The following is a 19509-nucleotide window of genomic DNA, read 5'->3' as shown; positions in this document are numbered from 1 at the left end:
GCAGCCACCGCGTATCCGAAGACAGGCCCGTAGCGCCCATAGTGTCCTCCCTGAAGCGCTGGCATATCCTAATTGGCAGCCCACAGATTCCACAGCGCCAGTACTCCCCCCCCCCCCCCCCCCCCCCCATTCAATCACCGCCCAACCCGGAATCCAAGTGGAAACAGCTGGTTTTAATCCCATAAACTTTTTTGAGCTGTTTTTCACTGAAGATCTTTTCAGATCTATTGTGGACCAATCAAATTTGTATGCTCAACAATTCATCGCTGCCAACCCAAATTCACCCCTTGCCAGACCATTCGCCTGGAATCTTATTACGATTCCCGAGTTTAAAACCTTTCTGGGCCTTTCCTTCAACACGGGCATTACAAAAAGAATGAATTGCGGTTAGATCGGTCCACTGACCCAATTCATCAAATGCACGTGTTCTCTGCTGCTATGTCCAGGGCTCGATACAAACAAATATTTCGGTTCATGCATTTCAGCGACAATGAACTCGGTCGTCCTCGGGGAGACCCTGAATATGATCGGCTCCACAAAATTCGGCCCCTCGTAGACCACTTCAATCAGCGGTTCGCAGCCTTGTTTACCCCCGAACAAGATGTCTGCGTTGACGAGTCCCTGATTAAGTTTACTGGCCGCCTTGCTATCAAACAGTACCACCCCAGCAATCGTGCCAGATACGGGGTCAAGTTGTATAAGCTGTGTGACAGGGCCACATGCTATACAGTTAATTTCCGTATCTACGAGGTAAAAGATAGCACTGTGGAGCCCCCCGACTGCCCAGGCTACATAGGGAGCAGCGGCAAGATAGTTTGGGACTTGGTGTCACCCTTATTCGGAAAGGGGTACCACTTGTACGTGGACAATTTCTATTCAAGCGTGCCACTTTTTAGACCTTTCAATTGCAAATTGGCGCTTGTGGCACCGTGCGATCTAAGCGCCGGGGCTTCCCCCAACGGCTAGTAAATGCCCCACTGAGCTCGGGAGAGAGAGCCTGCTTGAGGTGCGAGGAATTGCTTGCAGTGAAGTGGAGGGACAAATGGCATGTTTTCGTTCTGTCCTCCATTCACCCAGACACGGCAGTCCAAATTACTACGGTCACCGGTGTTGTTGTTGAGAAGCCCCTCTGTGTCCACGACTATAACCGTAAAATGGGAGGGGTGGACTTCAACGACCAGATGATGGGACCGTACTTAATTGCCCGTAAGGCCAGACGCTGGTACAAAAAAGTGCCCGTATACATTTTTCAATTGGCTATTTACAACACTTTTGTCTTATACAAAGCGTCTGCCTGAAAAATCCATCTTTCAATTCCAAGAAGAGATAATCAGAGCCCTTCTGTATCCAGCTGGTGCTCCTGCCCCAATTCACCAACCAGATGCAGTGAGCCGGCTGCATGAGAGGCATTTTCCGGAATTCCTCCCGAGTACCCCTACCCAACGATACCCCCAAAAAAGATGCCGTGTCTGCAGCAAGCGCGGATTTAGGCGTGACACCGGAATTATTGTCCCGACTGTCCTGACTAGGTCTTTGCCATGGTTACTGTTTCCGTCGCTACCACACACTACTGGATTATGAGCGTAGGGTACAGCACGGCACAGTTTAGGGCACATTTACACAGGGTCTCAAAAGATGTTCGATGGCTATCGTCATTTTGAGAGACCCGAACCTGGAACTCTAACGTTTGAAGGGGGAAAAAAAAAAAAACCTAAAAGCCAAAAATAGTTGTCTCAGTCATTTTTATGTTCTTCTGCACTTCCTACTGTACTTTTAATGTACTTTGTTTGTTTTTCATTCTTTTGTGACCTGTTTCTCTTGCAGGTACTCGTCGGCTGCCACAGCATTGATTTTATATATTCTGACACAAACAGCGTTTGCGCTCAGCATATATGGATACCTTTGCTGGCAGCTGCTGTGGTGATTTTCTGATTTCAGCACTGCAGTTAAAATCCTATTTTGGTATACGTGGATAGTGTCGTGTATACCCATCATTAAATTAAGTGGGTGGATGTTTGGGCGGTTAATGGTGGGTAATACTACACATTATTCCTGTGCTGATTTCTGATAGGTTCTCTTTTTTTTTCGTTCAGCCCACAGGCTGCATGAAAAAAAAAAAAAAAACCTACACTATATGCCAAACAAGGACCAGCAATGTACTGGTACGTTGCTGGACTTTGAGTGGTTATACCAAGATGATGCCTGCAGATTTAGGCATCATCTTGGTATCGTTTTTTACAGCCAGCGGTCGGCTTACGTGTAAAAGCAATCCTACTGGATAATTGGCCGCTAGACTGCTTTTACATGCAGTGGGAGGGCACCTTAGTCATTTTTCAAACACCTGTGACAAAAAAATGAAATATTCAATGAGCTCAACATGCCTCTCAGGACATTCCTTAGAATGTCTACTTTGCAAAAAGTGGTAATTTGGGGGGGGGGGGGGGGTGGGTGTTTGTACTGCCCTGCCATTTTAGCACTTCATCAAATGAGCTAGGCAGTCAGAAATTAAAGCTGCATACATTTCGGTATTTACACCATAGTTTGTAGTAGACGCTATAACTTTTGCGCAAACCAATAAAAATAAGCTCATTTAATTTTTTTTTGTCAAAGACATGTAGCTAAATATATTTTGGCCAAAAAAATGACATAAATTGAGTATATTGGATATTTTTTAAAAGACAAAGTTGAATGTAATTTTTTCGCAAAAATTTTGCTCTTTTTTTTAAATTAATATTGCAAAAAATAAAAGCGCAGAGGTGATCAAATGCCACCAAAAGAAAGCTCTGTTTGTGGGGAAAAAAAGGACGTTAATTTTGTTTGTGCCACATTGCATGACCGCACAATTGTCAGTTAAAGTCGCACAGTGCCGAAGCACAAAAAGTGGACTGGACGTAAGGCAGCAAAATCCTCCGGTGGTAAAGTGGTTAAAACATGTTTATAATACACTCACATTTCATTGTGTCTGCCCGACGCTGAGGTGGTTTACGCATCTATTTCTCCCTCCGGCTCCAGCTGCGAGCACAGAGTATAGACCAAGCTACGTTGCCGTGTCTATCGGTGTCAAGGCCCCGCCCTACTAGTTTCGATACCGCTCTTTGAAGAGGTCGGATGACGTCTTTACGGAGATGCAAATCCTATGATTTGTATCTGGATCATCAAGATCAACAATAATACCACCATGGATAACAATGTGACTATTGACGGCTCTAAGAGCCATACTAAAAATCTTGAACATCATGTATTGCTCCCAAAGAAAGTAATGGACTGAAATCCTTAATATATATTGAAAAATTAGACACCATAATATCCTACAAGTGTACTAACGATTTTTCAATTAGATGGCAATGTTGAATAAAATATTCATTGTCAAACTCTGAAATATCCCAGCTGTCACCTTTCCTTTATACTGAATGGTACAATAAAGCGAACTGGTCTAACTCCTTAGGCTGGCCATACACTATACAATTTTCTTGTTCAACTTTCCTTTAAATTTACCAAAACCATGTAATGTAGGGTCAAACCTAAACACTTTCAATTTGTATGCAATCAGGCAGGCCCTTGCACTACATAGTTTAAGGTAAATCTAAAGGAAATTGAATAAGAAAATTGTATAGTGTATGGCCAGCCTTAGGCAGACTAAAATCTCAACAAACTCCCACCTAGAGCTTTATCGATTCTCCTTGGCAAGTGATAAGAAAAATTCAATAATATCTTAAAATTATAATCACGTGATATATCAAGAATTTCAAATATATTAGGTTACTGTTAATTTGTCTTTCTCACTTCTCTTTATTTTTCTTTTGGATATTAATGTGTTCTTCCTTATGGACTAAAAACTGTACTAGTCGATAACGTTAACTACTTATCCATGCTTCCACTGTAGATGAAACCTATTGATTTTAACCACTTATGTAAACCAGTAACCTTGATAACTGAAAGTGGTGTTAGAATATAATGGTGGCTTACTTTTTGTAGCAATGTAGTATCACAACGGTTGATCAAAATGTTAGTAGTGGGATAAACATAACTTTGTAAATGTACTTTTCCTACAGTACATATGTAGGTTGTGTTGCCTTTATATTTTTTTATTTTTATTTTCCCCTTTGTAAATTTCTAATCTGATAATCTCAAATTGTAGATAGTGTGTGTGTTCTATACACTTCCACTACTTAGTAGTCATGTAATCTATTTTTCATATTGTGTTTTTTTTTTTTTTTTTTTTTTTCTTTTCTGCATTCTCTTCATGAGCTCAGAACTCCACTGCTTTTCCTACTTACTATCATTTGGCTGTAGCAAGCAGTGCATGTTAGCTGCAGTCATGTGCACTGCTCTATGCACGCTACAAATCATCAGGAGGAACAACATTGGTGGGCTACAAAATGAATCATTACAATGATGGCCAGAGGCTATCACAGCAATTGTGATCATAATTCAGTACCAATTCAGTCCCAATCGTTAGTGGGAGACCAGAGGTTCCATGCGTTTGGAGTAAATGACTTTGAATTAGACAATCCTGCATTTCTTTATCGTTCATAGACAGACGCAGCTCCATCTAGTCAGAGACTATAGGGTTATGCTGCTCCAATCAGGAATAGGCACTAGGCAGGAAACAAGTTTAACCACACCTATGGGGGCTGTCCCTGCAGGCATACCCCACACACTCTATCAAGCAGTTTTTCTGCCTAGTTTAAGGAATAGGACCTAAATCCCTGCTGGGACTTCGGTCTTAGCTATTATGGGAAAGTTTTTAGTTTGTGATTTTTTTTTTTCACTAGTTAGTTCCTAAGGACCAAGATCCAGAGGAACTACAAGCAACAGCTGGCTGAGGTTTTGCGCTGGATAATCTAGATCCTTAAAGTTTCCCAGCCTGACCAGCGAGCGTGAGCAGGTTATATTCCAGAACTAGGCCTCGCCCACGACAGTTCCCCTATGGATGGGGACGAGCAGCTTCCCCTTGGCTGACAGCACCCCTATCCTGGGTGGGAGGTCATCGGTTTCGAAATGGCGCCCACCTGGTACATTGGTATGGTGAGTAAATTGTCCCCCCCAAGCACCCCTGGCAGTCCCGGGGTAGACTTGGGCCCTTCCCTGGAATAGTCGGACCTTAGGGGCTCCCTTGTTTCCCCCAGCACCTTGGAGGACTAGTCCGGTGTACCCCATCGGCATTCCCCTAGCAGATTTTTACCCGGGGTCACTGTCAGAACTCTGCAGGATTTCAGTTGGAACATCAATTTCAGGAAACCTGCGGTGACACCTGTCTGGAGACTGGATTATCTGGGTTTGATTCTGGATTCAGCCTTGGCCAAGATGTTTCTTCCCCCAGACAAGCTGTAAAAGTTGCAGGAGGCGATTCAGTTGTTGTTGGCTAACAATCTTTCCTCTTTAAGTTTGCATGCGGGCCTTGGGTCTGATGGTATCAACCTTCGAGGCGGTTCCATACCAGACCTTTGCAAAGGGAGGTTTTTGTCAAATGGAAAAAGAATCCAAAGTCCTTGGACTCTTCGATTCGGTTAAGCCACAACACAAGGTCTGCTCTGTTGTGGTGGATTCAGTCTCCAGTACTATGCCGGGGCAAGTCCTTCCTCCCGTTGTTTTCGGTGGTGGTGACCACGAATGCCAGCCTATTGGGCTGGAGCGGGGTGCTGGGGAAGCTCTGTGCCCAGGGTACTTGGACAATGGAAGAGTCAAAACTACTGATGTTTTGGAACTCAGAGCAATAAAGCTTTGTCTTAGCCATTGGACAACTTGTCTGCAAGATTGTCCGGTTTGTATTCAATCAGGCAGCGCCACGGCAGTGGCTTACATCAATCACCAGAAGGGGCACGAAGAGTGTTTTGGCAGCCATGGAGGTGACGGAGATTTTGACCTGGGTGGAAAAATTTATTCCAGCCCTCTCTGCCATACACATTCCATGTGTGGAGAACTGGCAAGCGGATTACCTGAGTTGTCAGGTGTTGGATCAAGGGGAGTGGTCACTGCACCCGGAGGTGTTTCATCTCCTTGTGTGTTCATTGTGGGACTCCCGAGGTGGATCTATTTGCTTCTCACCTCACCAAGAAGGTTCAGAGATTCGTAGCCAGGTCTCGAGATCCTCTGGCTGACACCACAGATGCTCTGGGTGCTACTTGGGGTCAGTATCGGCTAATTTATGCCTTTCCTCCCTTGACACTGCTGCCAAGGCTTCTGCGCAGGATAGAGGTGAAAGGGATTCCGGTCATTCTGGTTGCTCCGGACTGGCCTTGCCGGGCTTGGTACACAGACCTAGTAAGGTTGGTCGTCAATGCACCTTGGAGACTTATCTGCTGTCTCAAGGTCCGATCTTAACATCCTGCTCTACATTCGCTGGCTTTAACGGCATGGCTGTTGAAAGCCAGGTGTTGAGATAGGTCTTTCTGACTCTGTGATTCCTATAATATTGAAGGCTAGGAAGTCGACTTCTAGGAAGATATATCATCGTATGTGGAAATTGTATATTTCATGGTGCGAATCACTGAAGGTGCACCCTTGCTTGTTTTACGATAGCTAGCTAGGGTCTTGGCCTTCCTGCAGAAAGGAGTTGAACAGCGTTTTGGCTTTGGACACTATCAAAGGCCAAGTGTCGGCTTTTGCTATATATTTTCAACACCCGTTAGCTACGCATGCTTTGATGCATACTTTTATACAGGGAGTGTGCCATATGGCTCCACTGAGAAGGTCCCCGTTAACTCTGTGGGATCTCAATTTGGTATTATCTGTTCATCAAAAGTCTCCTTTTGAGGACATTCGGAAGATTTTTCTGCTTTTGTTGTCCCAGAAGGTTGCCTTTTTGGTGGCTATCACTTCTGCTCGCAGAGTATCTGAACTGGTTGCGTTGTCCTGCCGCTCAACTTATCTGGTGATACATGGAGATAAAGTGGTACTTTGACCTAATCAGTCGTTTCTACCTAAGGTTGTTTCTGATTTTCGTCTGAATGAAGACATTGTGTTGCCTTCACTCTGCCCTAAGCCCAAACATTCTAAGGAATTTGTGTTGCATTCTTTGAATGTGGTTCGGGCGATCAGGGTCTATCTGGAGACCACTGAGTCTTTTAGAAAATCGGACGCTCTTTTTTTCCTTACCGAAGGATCTCGTAAGGGATTGACTGCGTCTGCGGCGACCATATTCAGATGGATCAGGCAGACGGTAGTTCAGGCTTATTCACTAAAGGGTCAGGTTCCTCTTTTCCTGGTGAAGGCCCATTTTATTAGAGCGCCGAGTGCCTCTTGGGCTTTTCGCCATCAGGCATCGATGCTGCAAGTTTGCAAGGCAGCAACTTGGTCGTCTGTGCATACGTTTACAAAATTCTACAAAGTAGATGTGTTGGCATCTTCGGATGCTTCCTTTCGCCGCAAGGTTTTGCAGACTGCAGTGTTAAAAAAAAAAAAAAAAAAAGCGGTTCTCTTTGAGGGTGTAGTGTTTTCAGGGTGAGCTCCAATTGTTCCTGGTTGAGCTCCATGTTACCTGGTTGACTAAATCCAGCCTTTGGGGAGTTACCTTTCCGTTTGCATTGTCTTCCCACCCCTCATGAATATACTGCTTTGGGACATCCCTATAGTCTGACTAGATGGAGCTGCATCTGTAGGTGAACGATAGAGGAAACTGGATTTTTGTAGGAACTTACTGTAAAATCCTTTTCCCTGAAGTTCGACAGACGCAGCACCCGCCCCTCTACTTCTGAGTGAAAAGGGTTTTTTTCTATTCTTAACACTGCTTGCAACTAAACTGCTGATAGCAGGGTGTGTGGGGTTATGCCTGCAGGGACAGCCCTCACAGGTGTGGTTAAGCTTTTTTCCTGCCTAGTGCCTATTCCTGATAGGAGGAGCTCAACCCTATAGTCCAACTAGATGGAGCTGCATCTGTTGAATTTCAGAGAAAAGCATTTTATGGTAAGCTGTCACAAAAATTAATTTTTTTTCTAGTGTGCATATTTTTGACCACTAATGTGAATGACTGAATTGATTGGGATTGACTTGTACAGTAAAAGGCCTGGACATGGAATACAAAAGTTTTATTGGAAATGGGTATTCCTGTACTTAAGCAATATTACTGTTTTTACTTTTTTTACAGATTCTGAGACCTGAGAGGTTCACTCACTGCTACCCAATTATAATTTTAGAATATACATTCTTTTAATGTTTTTTTTTTTTTTTGTCTTTTTCTTAGATTTGGCCTGTATGTACAAATTATTCAGTAGGGTTCCGAATGGTCTCAAGACAATGTGTGAATGTATGAGTTTATACCTTAGAGAACAGGGGAAAGCGTTGGTTTCTGAAGAAGGGGAAGGAAAGAATCCGGTTGATTATATCCAGGTAATACTCACTTTAGGGAAAATAAAACTTGTAGATTTTTTCATTGAACTAGTTAAACATGGTACAGTATGCCTACTTTGATGAAAATAACTATACTTTACAGTTCACTTCCTCTTAGCACCTATTTTCCTTAACACTTCTTTTTTTTTTTTTTTTTTGTTTCTTTATTTTAAACCTTGTAAGAGGGGCACAGGGGAGCTCTCAGAGTAGTAATAAACAATTTATTGAGCAAAAGATAGAATATTTTCTGGTGGAAATACATTCACAAAGGTGGCAGTCAGAAACTGCTTTTTAATCTCACAACAGTGTACAGTCAGGCTGAGAGAGAGGTGGTGCTCCTCAAAATGCATTCCCATTGCCTCTCAACTCTTGCTCTTTTTACCAATATTCACTCCGAGGGAAGCATCATCCTGCTCCTGCTCTTGAAGCACCATGTGGTTCTGGTCTTCGAGTACTCAGTCTTGACTCACTTCAGGCCTAGTTGCTGACACAACATTGGTTTGCTAAGACTTCAGCCACACACACATTGTCTCCTTCTGGAAAGATTGGAAACACCCTGAGAGTTCCTGGACTTTACCTGAGAGTGTATTGGAGTTTGTAATTCAGTAGTCATTTGCCACTGTAAATCCCATCAATGATTCACCTCAGCAGACCTCCAGCACCAAGGTGGTGGACTGTTTGCTTACCGTTAAAAGCCTAATATTACTTACCAGGGTAGACATGCCAAAACTGTCAGAATGGAGGGATGAGAGTTTGTATACTTAAAAAGTATATCACTCGCGCCTAAGGGTGGGGTCACGGGTCTTATTCAAATGTGATAGTTAAATTACAATTGCAGCTGCTATAGAAAGGGTAAGCAATGAAAGAGTATAGCCACAAGAAAAAGAGGCTAACTATAGCGCTTGCTGAGAGTGGTTTATGTACTGGGAAGTGATTAATCAGTGCAGATAATTACAATATGATGTTGAGGTAGGTCTTAAATAGTATTGCCAGAAGAATGCTAATACAGTAAACCCCCCTCCATTGCGGGGGTTACGTTCCGGACCCAGCCGCGAAAAGTGAAATTCCGCGAAATAGAAAAACCCTATTAAAATGCATTGTAGGCATGTTTTTTTTACTGTCACTGTACGTGTAGAAGCATTTTAAGGTCTTTAAACACACTTTTAAAACAATAGAAACTCATTTAAACACATAAAAGATACTTAGAGACAGAGCAAGAGCTATGAAAAACACAAAAATCTTTCATTTTTAATGATTTATATAGTAAAATAACATTACAAAAAAAACCGCGAATTACCGGGACCGCAAAAACTGAACCGCGATGTAGCGGGGGATTACTGTAGTGCACAAAAACTCTAAAATTGCTTAATGTGCTTATAGTGATAAAATTATAAAAAAGTTTGTGTTATCTGTAACCAGAATTACAGCACAAATGATATGTACGGTTACCCCTAAAATACTATTTGAGGTGTTGGTGTACTGTAAATACATTCCTATACAATTTTTAAAAAATTAGATACAGTGCAAATTATGTAAAAACAATGGGATTCAATTACAAGTTTGGTAGGAGTTCATTAGTGATAGGAAGTGCAGTCCTTTCTGTGATAATACAAACAAAATGGTGCTTCAATATAAATCAAAAAATTCTTCATAGAAAACAGTTCATAGGTGACTTGTGGTGCAAATATGCAGAGTGAATATAAAGTGCAGGTGCTCTGTGCTCAATCTTCAAAGGGTCTGGCGCTGGTACTTGATGTCACCGTGGGAGATAGTAAAATAACACACTCACTTACCAGATGAAGTGGGTCTTAAATACCTTATAGTATTAAGACCTGTTGACGCTTGTTTGGCCACCTAGACCAGGGGAGATACGGCTGGGTAATGTGGTGCAGCTGCATTTCTTTGTTACCTCGTTTTTCTAATGAATGGCTACTCAATAAACAATTAGACCCTACAGCTGATTTCCTTCGCCAGCAAGAATTAGCAGATGCCTGTCTATGGAAATCTATGGTTCGCCTGAGTCTCGTGAACTGGCTTCTGGGTACTAAACTCAACCAACTCTTGTGATGACAGCTATCAATTGTGATGACAGCTATCAACAGAAGGTGGCCATTCAGGAGAGGGCAATCCGGAGCATTGGGGCACCACATCGCCCAGCGGTATCTCCCCTGGTCCAGGTGGCCAAACAAGCGTTAACAGGTCTTAATACTATAAGGTATTTAAAACCCACTTCCATCTGGTGAGTGTGTCATTTTACTATCTTCCACAGTGACATCAAGCACCAGACCCTTTGAAGATTGAGCACAGAGCACCTGCACTTTATATTCACTCTGCACTCAAGGGGTAACCGTGCATATCATTTGTGCTGTAATTCTGGTTACAGATAACACAAACTTTTTTATAATTTTATCACTATAAGCACATTAAGCAATTTTAGAGTTTTTGTGCACTATTAGCATTCTTCTGGCAATACTATTTAAGACTTACCTCAACATCATATTGTAATTATCTGCACTGATTAATCACTTCCCAGTACATAACCCACTCTTTTAGCAAGCGCTATAGAATGGAGGGATCTAGCTATGATCGTTCCTGATGTAATAGAAAGGCTAAAGCAAATTTCTGAAGCCTTGTGCTTCAGTTTTATGGCTTCTAAGATGCATCAAAACTGGTGTCTTTCGTGCAGGTCTGTACAAATGTGCAGAGTACTCTGGACTGTATGTATTGGGATACTGATGAGGCGTTAAAAGGAGCATATGATTTGGACCAGCTCTAAGCAGTGTCATTAGTACTGCCATGGGTGGCTGTAGAGTATGCTTCGGTCCTAATGCAGGTGGTCTGTGGAAGGGGCAGAGGAACCCGTGAACATAGGCATTCTGAGCTTCTCCTGTTTCCAGCCAAAAGGTCTAAAGCCAGAGCTCCACCAACCTCTCTGATTCCTCTTCATGAAATTGCACCTCAGCTTCTACAATTGTGGATGCCATTTTCACATTGGGAGGGGTCCTTGGGTAGTGTGCTGCCTCTGCCTTTAGGTTCTCTAGACACCCCCTTTAGCCTTTTAGGCTAAGCCTTTTTGTCTGGCATCTTTGTCAGCTGTCCCTCAATTTTTTTTTTATTTTCTGGAAATATTGCCCTTGCCAGTGTCTCTACTCAGGCCTGACTTGAACCTCCACACCTGGTTACCTCGGCTTCCTCCTTTGTTGTGAACTTGACTTTGGCTCCCCAGAACACAGTTTTTCATCAGGGGACCATTTTTTGACCTGGGAGCTTTCCTTGTGATGGGTCAATTTGGCTGACACCCGAACATGCTAATTTCCATTGCACGGTCTTAGAGACAAGACATTGCTTTCTGGTGTTCCTCTGCTAGTAGTCTCTGCTTGAAAGAAGGAATTGGCTCCTGGGCATTCTTCATCTTCTGCTTGGTGGGACGTTTCCATTGCTGGGTTTTAGGTTGACTGGAAACCTGCTGCCACTAAAGGCAATAGGGTACAATCCAGAAGCCTATATGGGACCATGTCACTGGAATAGCAGAGACCTCTCAAAGTTAATTTTGCATTCTTCCCTCATTTCTGTCCCTAATCAACTGGACGTCCTTAGTGTGCCTAAGGTTCCTGCCCCTCATTCCTTGGCTTAAGACGCTGCTCAGGTTTCGAGTTGAGCCAGTTTACTGTTGCTTATCTCTCAAACTGCTTTTGGAAATCTGGATGGTTTCTGAAGTGTGCTTCAGTGGATGATGAAGATAACCTTTTTGTACTTCATTTGGATGTTTATTGAAGGAAACCGATCATGCTGCTGCTTCTGCTTGAAAATGCACTACCTGGAATACCAAACTCTAGTTTGTTTTTACTACCCACCTACTGCACTCTCTCTGGTTAAAGAAGTTCCAGGAATTACAGTGGATACCTCTAGCCACCCAACCCTCATCTGCTACCAGCTGCTTGGTTTTGTGAGTACCTGAGGTTTGCCTTATATTTTGGGCCTAATTGCTTCACCACTGCATGGTTACTGCATGCCTATATATACACAGAAGGGACAATATGGCTGCTGCGGGTGACCCCAGCCCATACTCTTAAGTAATCCAAGAGCATTTACTTTGTACCCTCTGAAGGCACTTACTATTGTAATCTAAGATTCAGTTATAGGGTCTTCATCATTGGGGTCCTCTCCATTCCGCTCGGGTGAAGCCCTACAGTTGTCAGGGACCTCTATTGCTGTCACTCATGACAAATTTATCCAATACCTCAGGAATACTGACCACAAAGTCTGTAAACATGCCTTTGTGCCATCCACTGCTGTATTTCTCTGACCTTTTTCAAGTCTTTGAACAGTTCAGCTACCAGTCTCTGTGAACATCTGATTTAGAGTTCCAGCAATCTGTTTCTAAAGACTGTATTTGAGTCACTGCAGTCTCCTGCCCATATCCCACAATTACAAGGGTTCATTTTGCTTATTGATGCAGTGCTTCCTAGCCTGAATTTGTAGGGTCAGCCTGCTGTCTCCAGCCTCGAGTCTTTCAGAGCCCCAACAGCTGCAGAGATCTTTCCACTGCACCTGCTACTTGAAGTATTTATCTGTGCAGACTTGAGGCACCCTGAAGGGTCCTGGGCCCCACCTGGTGAGTGTTAGAACTGTTCCCCTTGGAGAGCTAATTTAACAGTGGTCGATTCCCACTGTGGATCTGCCACTGACCCTCCTTAACTGAAAAACTACTAGGCATTCATAGAGATTTTGCTTTAAAGATTCTACTGACCACAGGTTGAATACCCTTCTGAAATCCCAGCTATCTCCCTCCACCCACTGTTGGCTGTGACCTTAATCTTTCATACTATATCAGAAATGGTAAGTTTCCTTAAAAAGAATCTCTCCACCACCAGAGCAGACACCCTAATTGAGCTTGTGGAACAGATGTCTAGAGCCTTACGCTTCACTTGTGATGGCTAAATACAAACAAATATTAAAACGAATGTCCTACCCAGTTAGGAACCTGAATCCTCCATGTTGTCCAAGCATGCCCTGTTCCTCCCTAGGGGTTTTCCGTGTCTAGAGTTAACATCTTCCATATTTTGCCTATCCTTGGTTTGCATCCCATGTACCTCACTCTTCCATTCACATTGACTCCATGGAATCGATTCTTCTAAGATCCCTGGCAGATTTGGGAGTAATTTTCCACCCCTTCTGGGTGGATGAGTTCAGCTTGTTTAGAAATTTCCCTGGCAAGTCTCACCAACCATATTGGATGTCTAATCGGGCAGCTAAGACACACTTTCGTTCATTTAACCCCTTGAGGGTTGAAAGGCCTATTGAAAAAAAAGTTAAGATGCGCAGATTAGACGGTGGATTGCTGCACTTGGTGATTATGAATAATGGAAAAATAAATGTGAAAAATATAAAGTGCGCTATCCTAGAAGATGCATATATAGCATTGAATATCTTCAATAAAGTGAAAATATAAAACAAAATGTCGGATGTGTGATACAAAAATATACATAAAAATACAAGAGATATGTGATTATACACTCCTATACAATGTGTCAAAGCTGTTAGGTAAATATGCTATTAAAGAGGAAGTAAACCCTCCTCAGGAAGTTGTACCTATAGGTAAGCCTATATTAAGGCTTACCTATAGGTACTGTAAATATCTCCTAAACATGCACCGTTTAGGAGATATTTACCTTTAATGCAGCCAGTGACGTCACTGGCGCATGCGCTCTGAAGGAACGGCAGATCGTGCCGTTCCTTCAGAGCCCCGTGCCGTGACCGTCGGCTCCCGCGCGCGTGCGCGGAAGTGACGTCACCGCGGCTCCGGCCAATCAGATGGCCGGATGCCGCGATCCCGGAAGACGGGCGACTATACATGTCGCCCGTCATACAGGTAAGCGGACGGCACGGCGGGGGCTCGTTCTAAGGTAAGTATTTCATAATGAGCTAGTATGCGATGCATACTAGCTCATTATGGGTTTCTCTTTCAGGATTTAAAGAAGAGAAAAAAAAAATTATAGGTGTACAACCTCTTTAAGAAACAGTTGATAGAGAAAAAGAGTTCAATCCCATGTGTAAAAAAAGGAGAGGTTTCACTGCCAGTGACAGTGAATTATTAGAATTAACTGCTCCAGGTGCTCCTAAATCAACCCAAGTGTAGAGTAAAGAAATGGCCTTTTACCAAAAGGCTGCAGATTGGAAGCAATAAATGACCAAACTTTCCAGTACAAGGTGATGGTCCTCTTCTGATCAGATTCCAAAACCGGCATCCTTGACAAAGCAGCTAATGGGCTCCATATGTAATGAAGGACGTGCGTAAACGGAAAAGGGGACCAATAGTGCATTGCCTTCTTAACATTTGCCGTTTATTAGTTAACAGTTGCGCTTGTATCCAAACCTTGGACTAAAGCAAACTGTGTACGCTATTAGCAAACACGGCCGCCTGCAGTGCGGACTGTTTGACGTGAGGTGCTGGATACTCCGTCTTACACGTTTTCCCCTTCTGGCAGGTGTCAACTGGGAATGGAGTGTTAAACTTTAGGCAGAAAATAGTTTGACTACGCATACAGTGCCTTGCGAAAGTATTCGGCCTCCTTGAACTTTGCGACCTTTTGCCACATTTCAGGCTTCAAACATAAAGATATAAAACTGTACTTTTTGTGAAGAATCAACAAGTGGGACACAATCATGAAGTGGAATGAAATTTATTGGATATTTCAAACTTTGTTAAATAAAAAACTGAAAAATTGGGCGTGCAAAATTCAGCCCCTTTACTTTCAGTGCAGCAAACTCTCTCCAGAAGTTCAGTGAGGATCTCTGAATGATCCAATGTTGACCTAAATTACTAATGATGATAAATAGAATCCACCTGTGTGTAATCAAGTCTCCGTATAAATGCACCTGCACTGTGATAGTCTCAGAGGTCCGTTTAAAGCGCAGAGAGCATCATGAAGAACAAGGAACACACCAGGCAGGTCCGAGATACTGTTGTGGAGAAGTTTAAAGCCGGATTTGGATACAAAAAGATTTCCCAAGCTTTAAACATCCCAAGGAGCACTGTGCAAGCGATAATATTGAAATGGAAGGAGTATCAGACCACTGCAAATCTACGAAGACCTGGCCGTCCCTCTAAACTTTCAGCTCATACAAGGAGAAGACTGATCAGAGATGCAGCCAAGAGGCCCATGATCACTCTGGATGAACTGCAGAGATCTACAGCTGAGGTGGGAGACTCTGTCCATAGGACAACAATCAGTCGTATACTGCACAAATCTGGCCTTTATGGGAGAGTGGCAAGAAGAAAGCCATTTCTTAAAGATATCCATAAAAAGTGTCCTTTAAAGTTTGCCACAAGCTACCTGGGAGAGACACCAAACATGTGGAAGAAGGTGCTCTGGTCAGATGAAACCAAAATCAAACGTTTTGGCAACAATGAAAAACGTTATGTTTGGCGTAAAAGCAACACCGCTCATCACCCTGAACACACCATCCCCACTGTCAAACATGGTGGTGGCAGCATCATGGTTTGGGCCTGCTTTTCTTCAGCAGGGACAGGGAAGATGGTTAAAATTGATGGGAAGATGGAGGGGGCCAAATACAGGACCATTCTGGAAGAAAACCTGATGGAGTCTGCAAAAGACCTGAGACTGGGACAGAGATTTGTCTTCCAACAAGACCATGATCCAAAACATAAAGCAAAATCTACAATGGAATGGTTCACAAATAAACCTATCCAGGTGTTAGAATGGCCAAGTCAAAGTCCAGACTGAATCCAATTGAGAATCTGTGGAAAGAAATGAAAACTGCTGTTCAGAAACGCTCTCCATCCAACCTCACTGAGCTCGAGCTGTTTTGCAAGGAGGAATGGGCAAAAATTTCAGTCTCTCGATGTGCAAAACTGATAGAGATATACCTCAAGCGACTTAGAGCTGTAATTGCAGCAAAAGGTGGCGCTACAAAGTATTAACTTAAGGGGGCTGAATAATTTTGCACGCCCAATTTTTCAGTTTTTTATTAAAGTTTGAAATATCCAATAAATTTCGTTCCACTTCATGATTGTCCCACTTGTTGTTGATTCTTCAAAACAAATTAGTTTTATATCTTTGTTTGAACCCTGAAGTGTGGCAAAAGGTCGCAAAGTTCAAGGGGGCCGAATACTTTCGCAAGGCACTGTATAAGGCAGTTCCAGGGGATATACTCCCACTTCCTGCTATAGGTCTTCAGTTTTTTTTTTTTTCTGCCTGGTCATGAGTAAGGACCTTGTTCCTTGCTAGGATCTCTGGTCCTAGCATTTTTTCCTTTTTAAACAGAATTTTTTCTTTTATTTTCTGTTCCTGTAAGAACTGCAATAAACTACTGGATGACAGACTGCATATTCTAGATTTTTACGGTCTTCCCAGTCTTGCCAACAAGCATGACCCGACCTTAGATATGTGCTAGGTTGGCCACGACATAGCCCCACTGGACGGGGGCTGGCCGGCGAGTTAAACGCCTCGCGAGGTCACATGGCCCTGGTCACGACCTGAGTCTGAGCGAGCCTCTGGCCCGCTGCAGCCCCATTCCAAGATGGCGTGGTTGTCTGCCTGGAATGGCGCCCACCCAGTTCGATGGTGTGTTTAGTGTCCCCCCCCCCCCCTCTCCCTTGGTGGTCTTTCGGAGTGGACGTGGGCTCCTCCCTGGGATGTTCAGACCCCCGGGTTCCCCTCCACCCCCCCCCCCCCCCAAGCCCCTCTAAACAGTCACTGTGGGTCACATCTGTTCCCCAGCTTGGTCTCTCGTCTCAACTGGAAGGCACAGAGGTTCATAGCAACGTCTCGGGATCCTCTGGCCAACGCCACAGGGGCATTGGTGGCTCCTTTGGGGCTAGTATCGTCTACTATACGTTTTTCCTCTTGCCAAGATTCCTGCATTAGGTTAGAGGCAGAAGGGATTACGGTCGTACTAGTGGCTCCAGATTGGCCTCGCCTGTCTTGTTCTGCAGATCTGATACAGTTGGTCGCCGATGCTCCTCTGAGACTTCCTCTTAGAGGTCGTCTGTTGGCCCAAGGGCCAATCTCCCATCTTGCCTTACAGTCGCTGGCTTAACGGCTTCGCTTTCTGAAGCCTGATGCTGAAGGATAGAGGGTTGTCTGAATTGGTGATTCTCATGCTGCTGCAAGCTTGTAAATCTACTTCTTGGAAGATTTACTATCCTGTTTGAGGAGAACACTTTGCAGGTGTGAATCTCTTGGGGTTCACCCCTGCTCCTTTTTTGGTGACTCAGTTTGTGACAGGTGGGAGTTGTGACAGTGGGGTATCCTTTATGATAGAAAGTGGAGGTCTAGCCCTAGAATTGTTGCGCTCACTTTAACGTTCGCAGAGATGCCTCATGTGTGGTGCGAATACAGTTTGCATATGTGTGCGCGTTCTACGTATGCATTCGCTTCTGCGCAGGAGCATGGAGGGATGGGGGCACTTAGCTTTTTTTGTTTTTATTCCTTTTACAAGGAATGTAATCATCCCTTGTAATATAAATAAGGAATGACCGGTAAAAATCTTTTTTTATCTTTCAAAGCAAAAGATAAAAAAAAAATATTTCTTTTACATCTTTTGCTTTAAAAAAAAAAAAAATCCAACCTAGACCGGATGACCTCGCTCCGGTCCTCCAAGTTCTTAGAGGCGATCAAAGAGTATCTACTCTGATTGCCTATGGGAGCAGATGGCCGCACTCTCTGGTGAACCGGCGGAAACATCCTGAGACACACCGGCCGCTTTGGAATGCTTTTCATCGCCGCTCGGACAACTTTCATGAGAAATCCAGCTTCCTGTTGTAAAAAAAAATACAGAGGTTTATAGATTTATATCTATATAGATATAGATAGATATATATCTATCTATCTCTCTCTCTATATATATATATATATATATATATATATATATATATCTATATCTATATCTATCTCTATATATATATATATATATATATATATATATATATATATATATATATATATATATATATATATATATATATATAATACTACATATTCCCAGAAGATACAGTAAATTGTAAAGAAAAGCACACAACAAAAATGACCACACATTGGTTGAAGGAGAAAGGTGAATATCCTTACATGACTAAGTCAGAGCCCAGACTTAAACCCCATTGCAAATCTGTGGAATGACTTGAAGATTGCAGCCCACAAACAGTCACCATCAAATTTAACTGAACTTGAGCAGTTATGCAAGTAAGAGTGGGCAAATATTGCAAGTTAGTAGAGACATATCCCAACAGACTAAAGTCTGTAATTAAACGGTGGTTCAACAAAATACTGACACATGGGGGTAATCCTTTTTTCAACTCAGTGACTTTTGATTTTTTTTCTTTTTTTTTTTTATTCTCACTTGTTGGTGTTATATCTTTCACTTGGATGTTATAAGTTGCACTTATAAACACAGCTGGATAAAATAAAATAAACGTCCCTCTTCATTTCAGTCTGCAAAGCAACAAAATTTGACTATTTTAAAGGGGGTTGATTCTTTTCTTTACCCACTGTAATTCTTGAAGTTAATTATTTGATGTAGCATTTCTTTGCCTTTATTATTTTACAGGGCCTCCTAGACCTGAAGAGTAGATTTGACCGGTTTCTTCAGGAGTCATTTAGTAATGATCGTCTTTTCAAGCAAACTATTGCTGGTGACTTTGAGTACTTCCTCAACCTGAACTCCAGGTCCCCGGAGTACCTTTCCTTATTTATTGATGACAAACTCAAAAAAGGAGTTAAAGGAGTAAGTAATTTGTCTTGGGGATTTATTTTTTTTTTTTTTTCACGATCTGTAAATCTTTATCTGTTCTAAATGGGCAAGTAGTGTTTTAACAACAACTCCACTAACTATTGGAACTCAACATTTGCGTCAGCAAAGTTTAAAGCGTAAGTTCACCTTTTCACAAAAAGGTCCGAATCCACTTTACACAACAGGGGATTTGCCTGCTGATCCCCCTGCTGAGCAGAGCGGCCAGTAATAGGCCCGTGTCCATACAGTTTTTACTTTTGCAGTCGGGTGTAAACAGATTGGCCTAGATAGAGGGAAATGGATCACCTTTTTGTGTTTTTTTTTTTCTTCTATGGACACAAGTAACTTTACACCCGTTAGTTCAGAGGAATACATGAACCATCCGATCAGGTGGACCTGATTGGATCGTTCGTGTGAAATGGCCCAACA

At 42.9% G+C, this 19509-nt stretch overlaps 1 protein-coding gene across 2 annotated transcripts in view; it reads left to right on the top strand.

Moving 5' to 3' along the window:
* Positions 1-19509, top strand: part of CUL3 (cullin 3) — a 328571-nt gene that overhangs the window by 219326 nt on the left and 89736 nt on the right. For both annotated transcript variants that reach the window (XM_082252499.1, XM_082252498.1), the window contains exons 7-8: positions 8183-8328; positions 18898-19074. In XM_082252499.1, coding sequence (XP_082108625.1) covers positions 8183-8328; positions 18898-19074 — 323 coding nt within the window. The remainder of the gene's footprint in view (positions 1-8182; positions 8329-18897; positions 19075-19509) is intronic.

This window comes from Pelophylax lessonae (assembly GCF_965119305.1).
Source record: "Pelophylax lessonae genome assembly, chromosome: 3".
Classification (NCBI taxonomy): Eukaryota; Metazoa; Chordata; class Amphibia; order Anura; family Ranidae; genus Pelophylax; species Pelophylax lessonae.
This window is presented reverse-complemented; position numbering and strand designations above follow the sequence as displayed.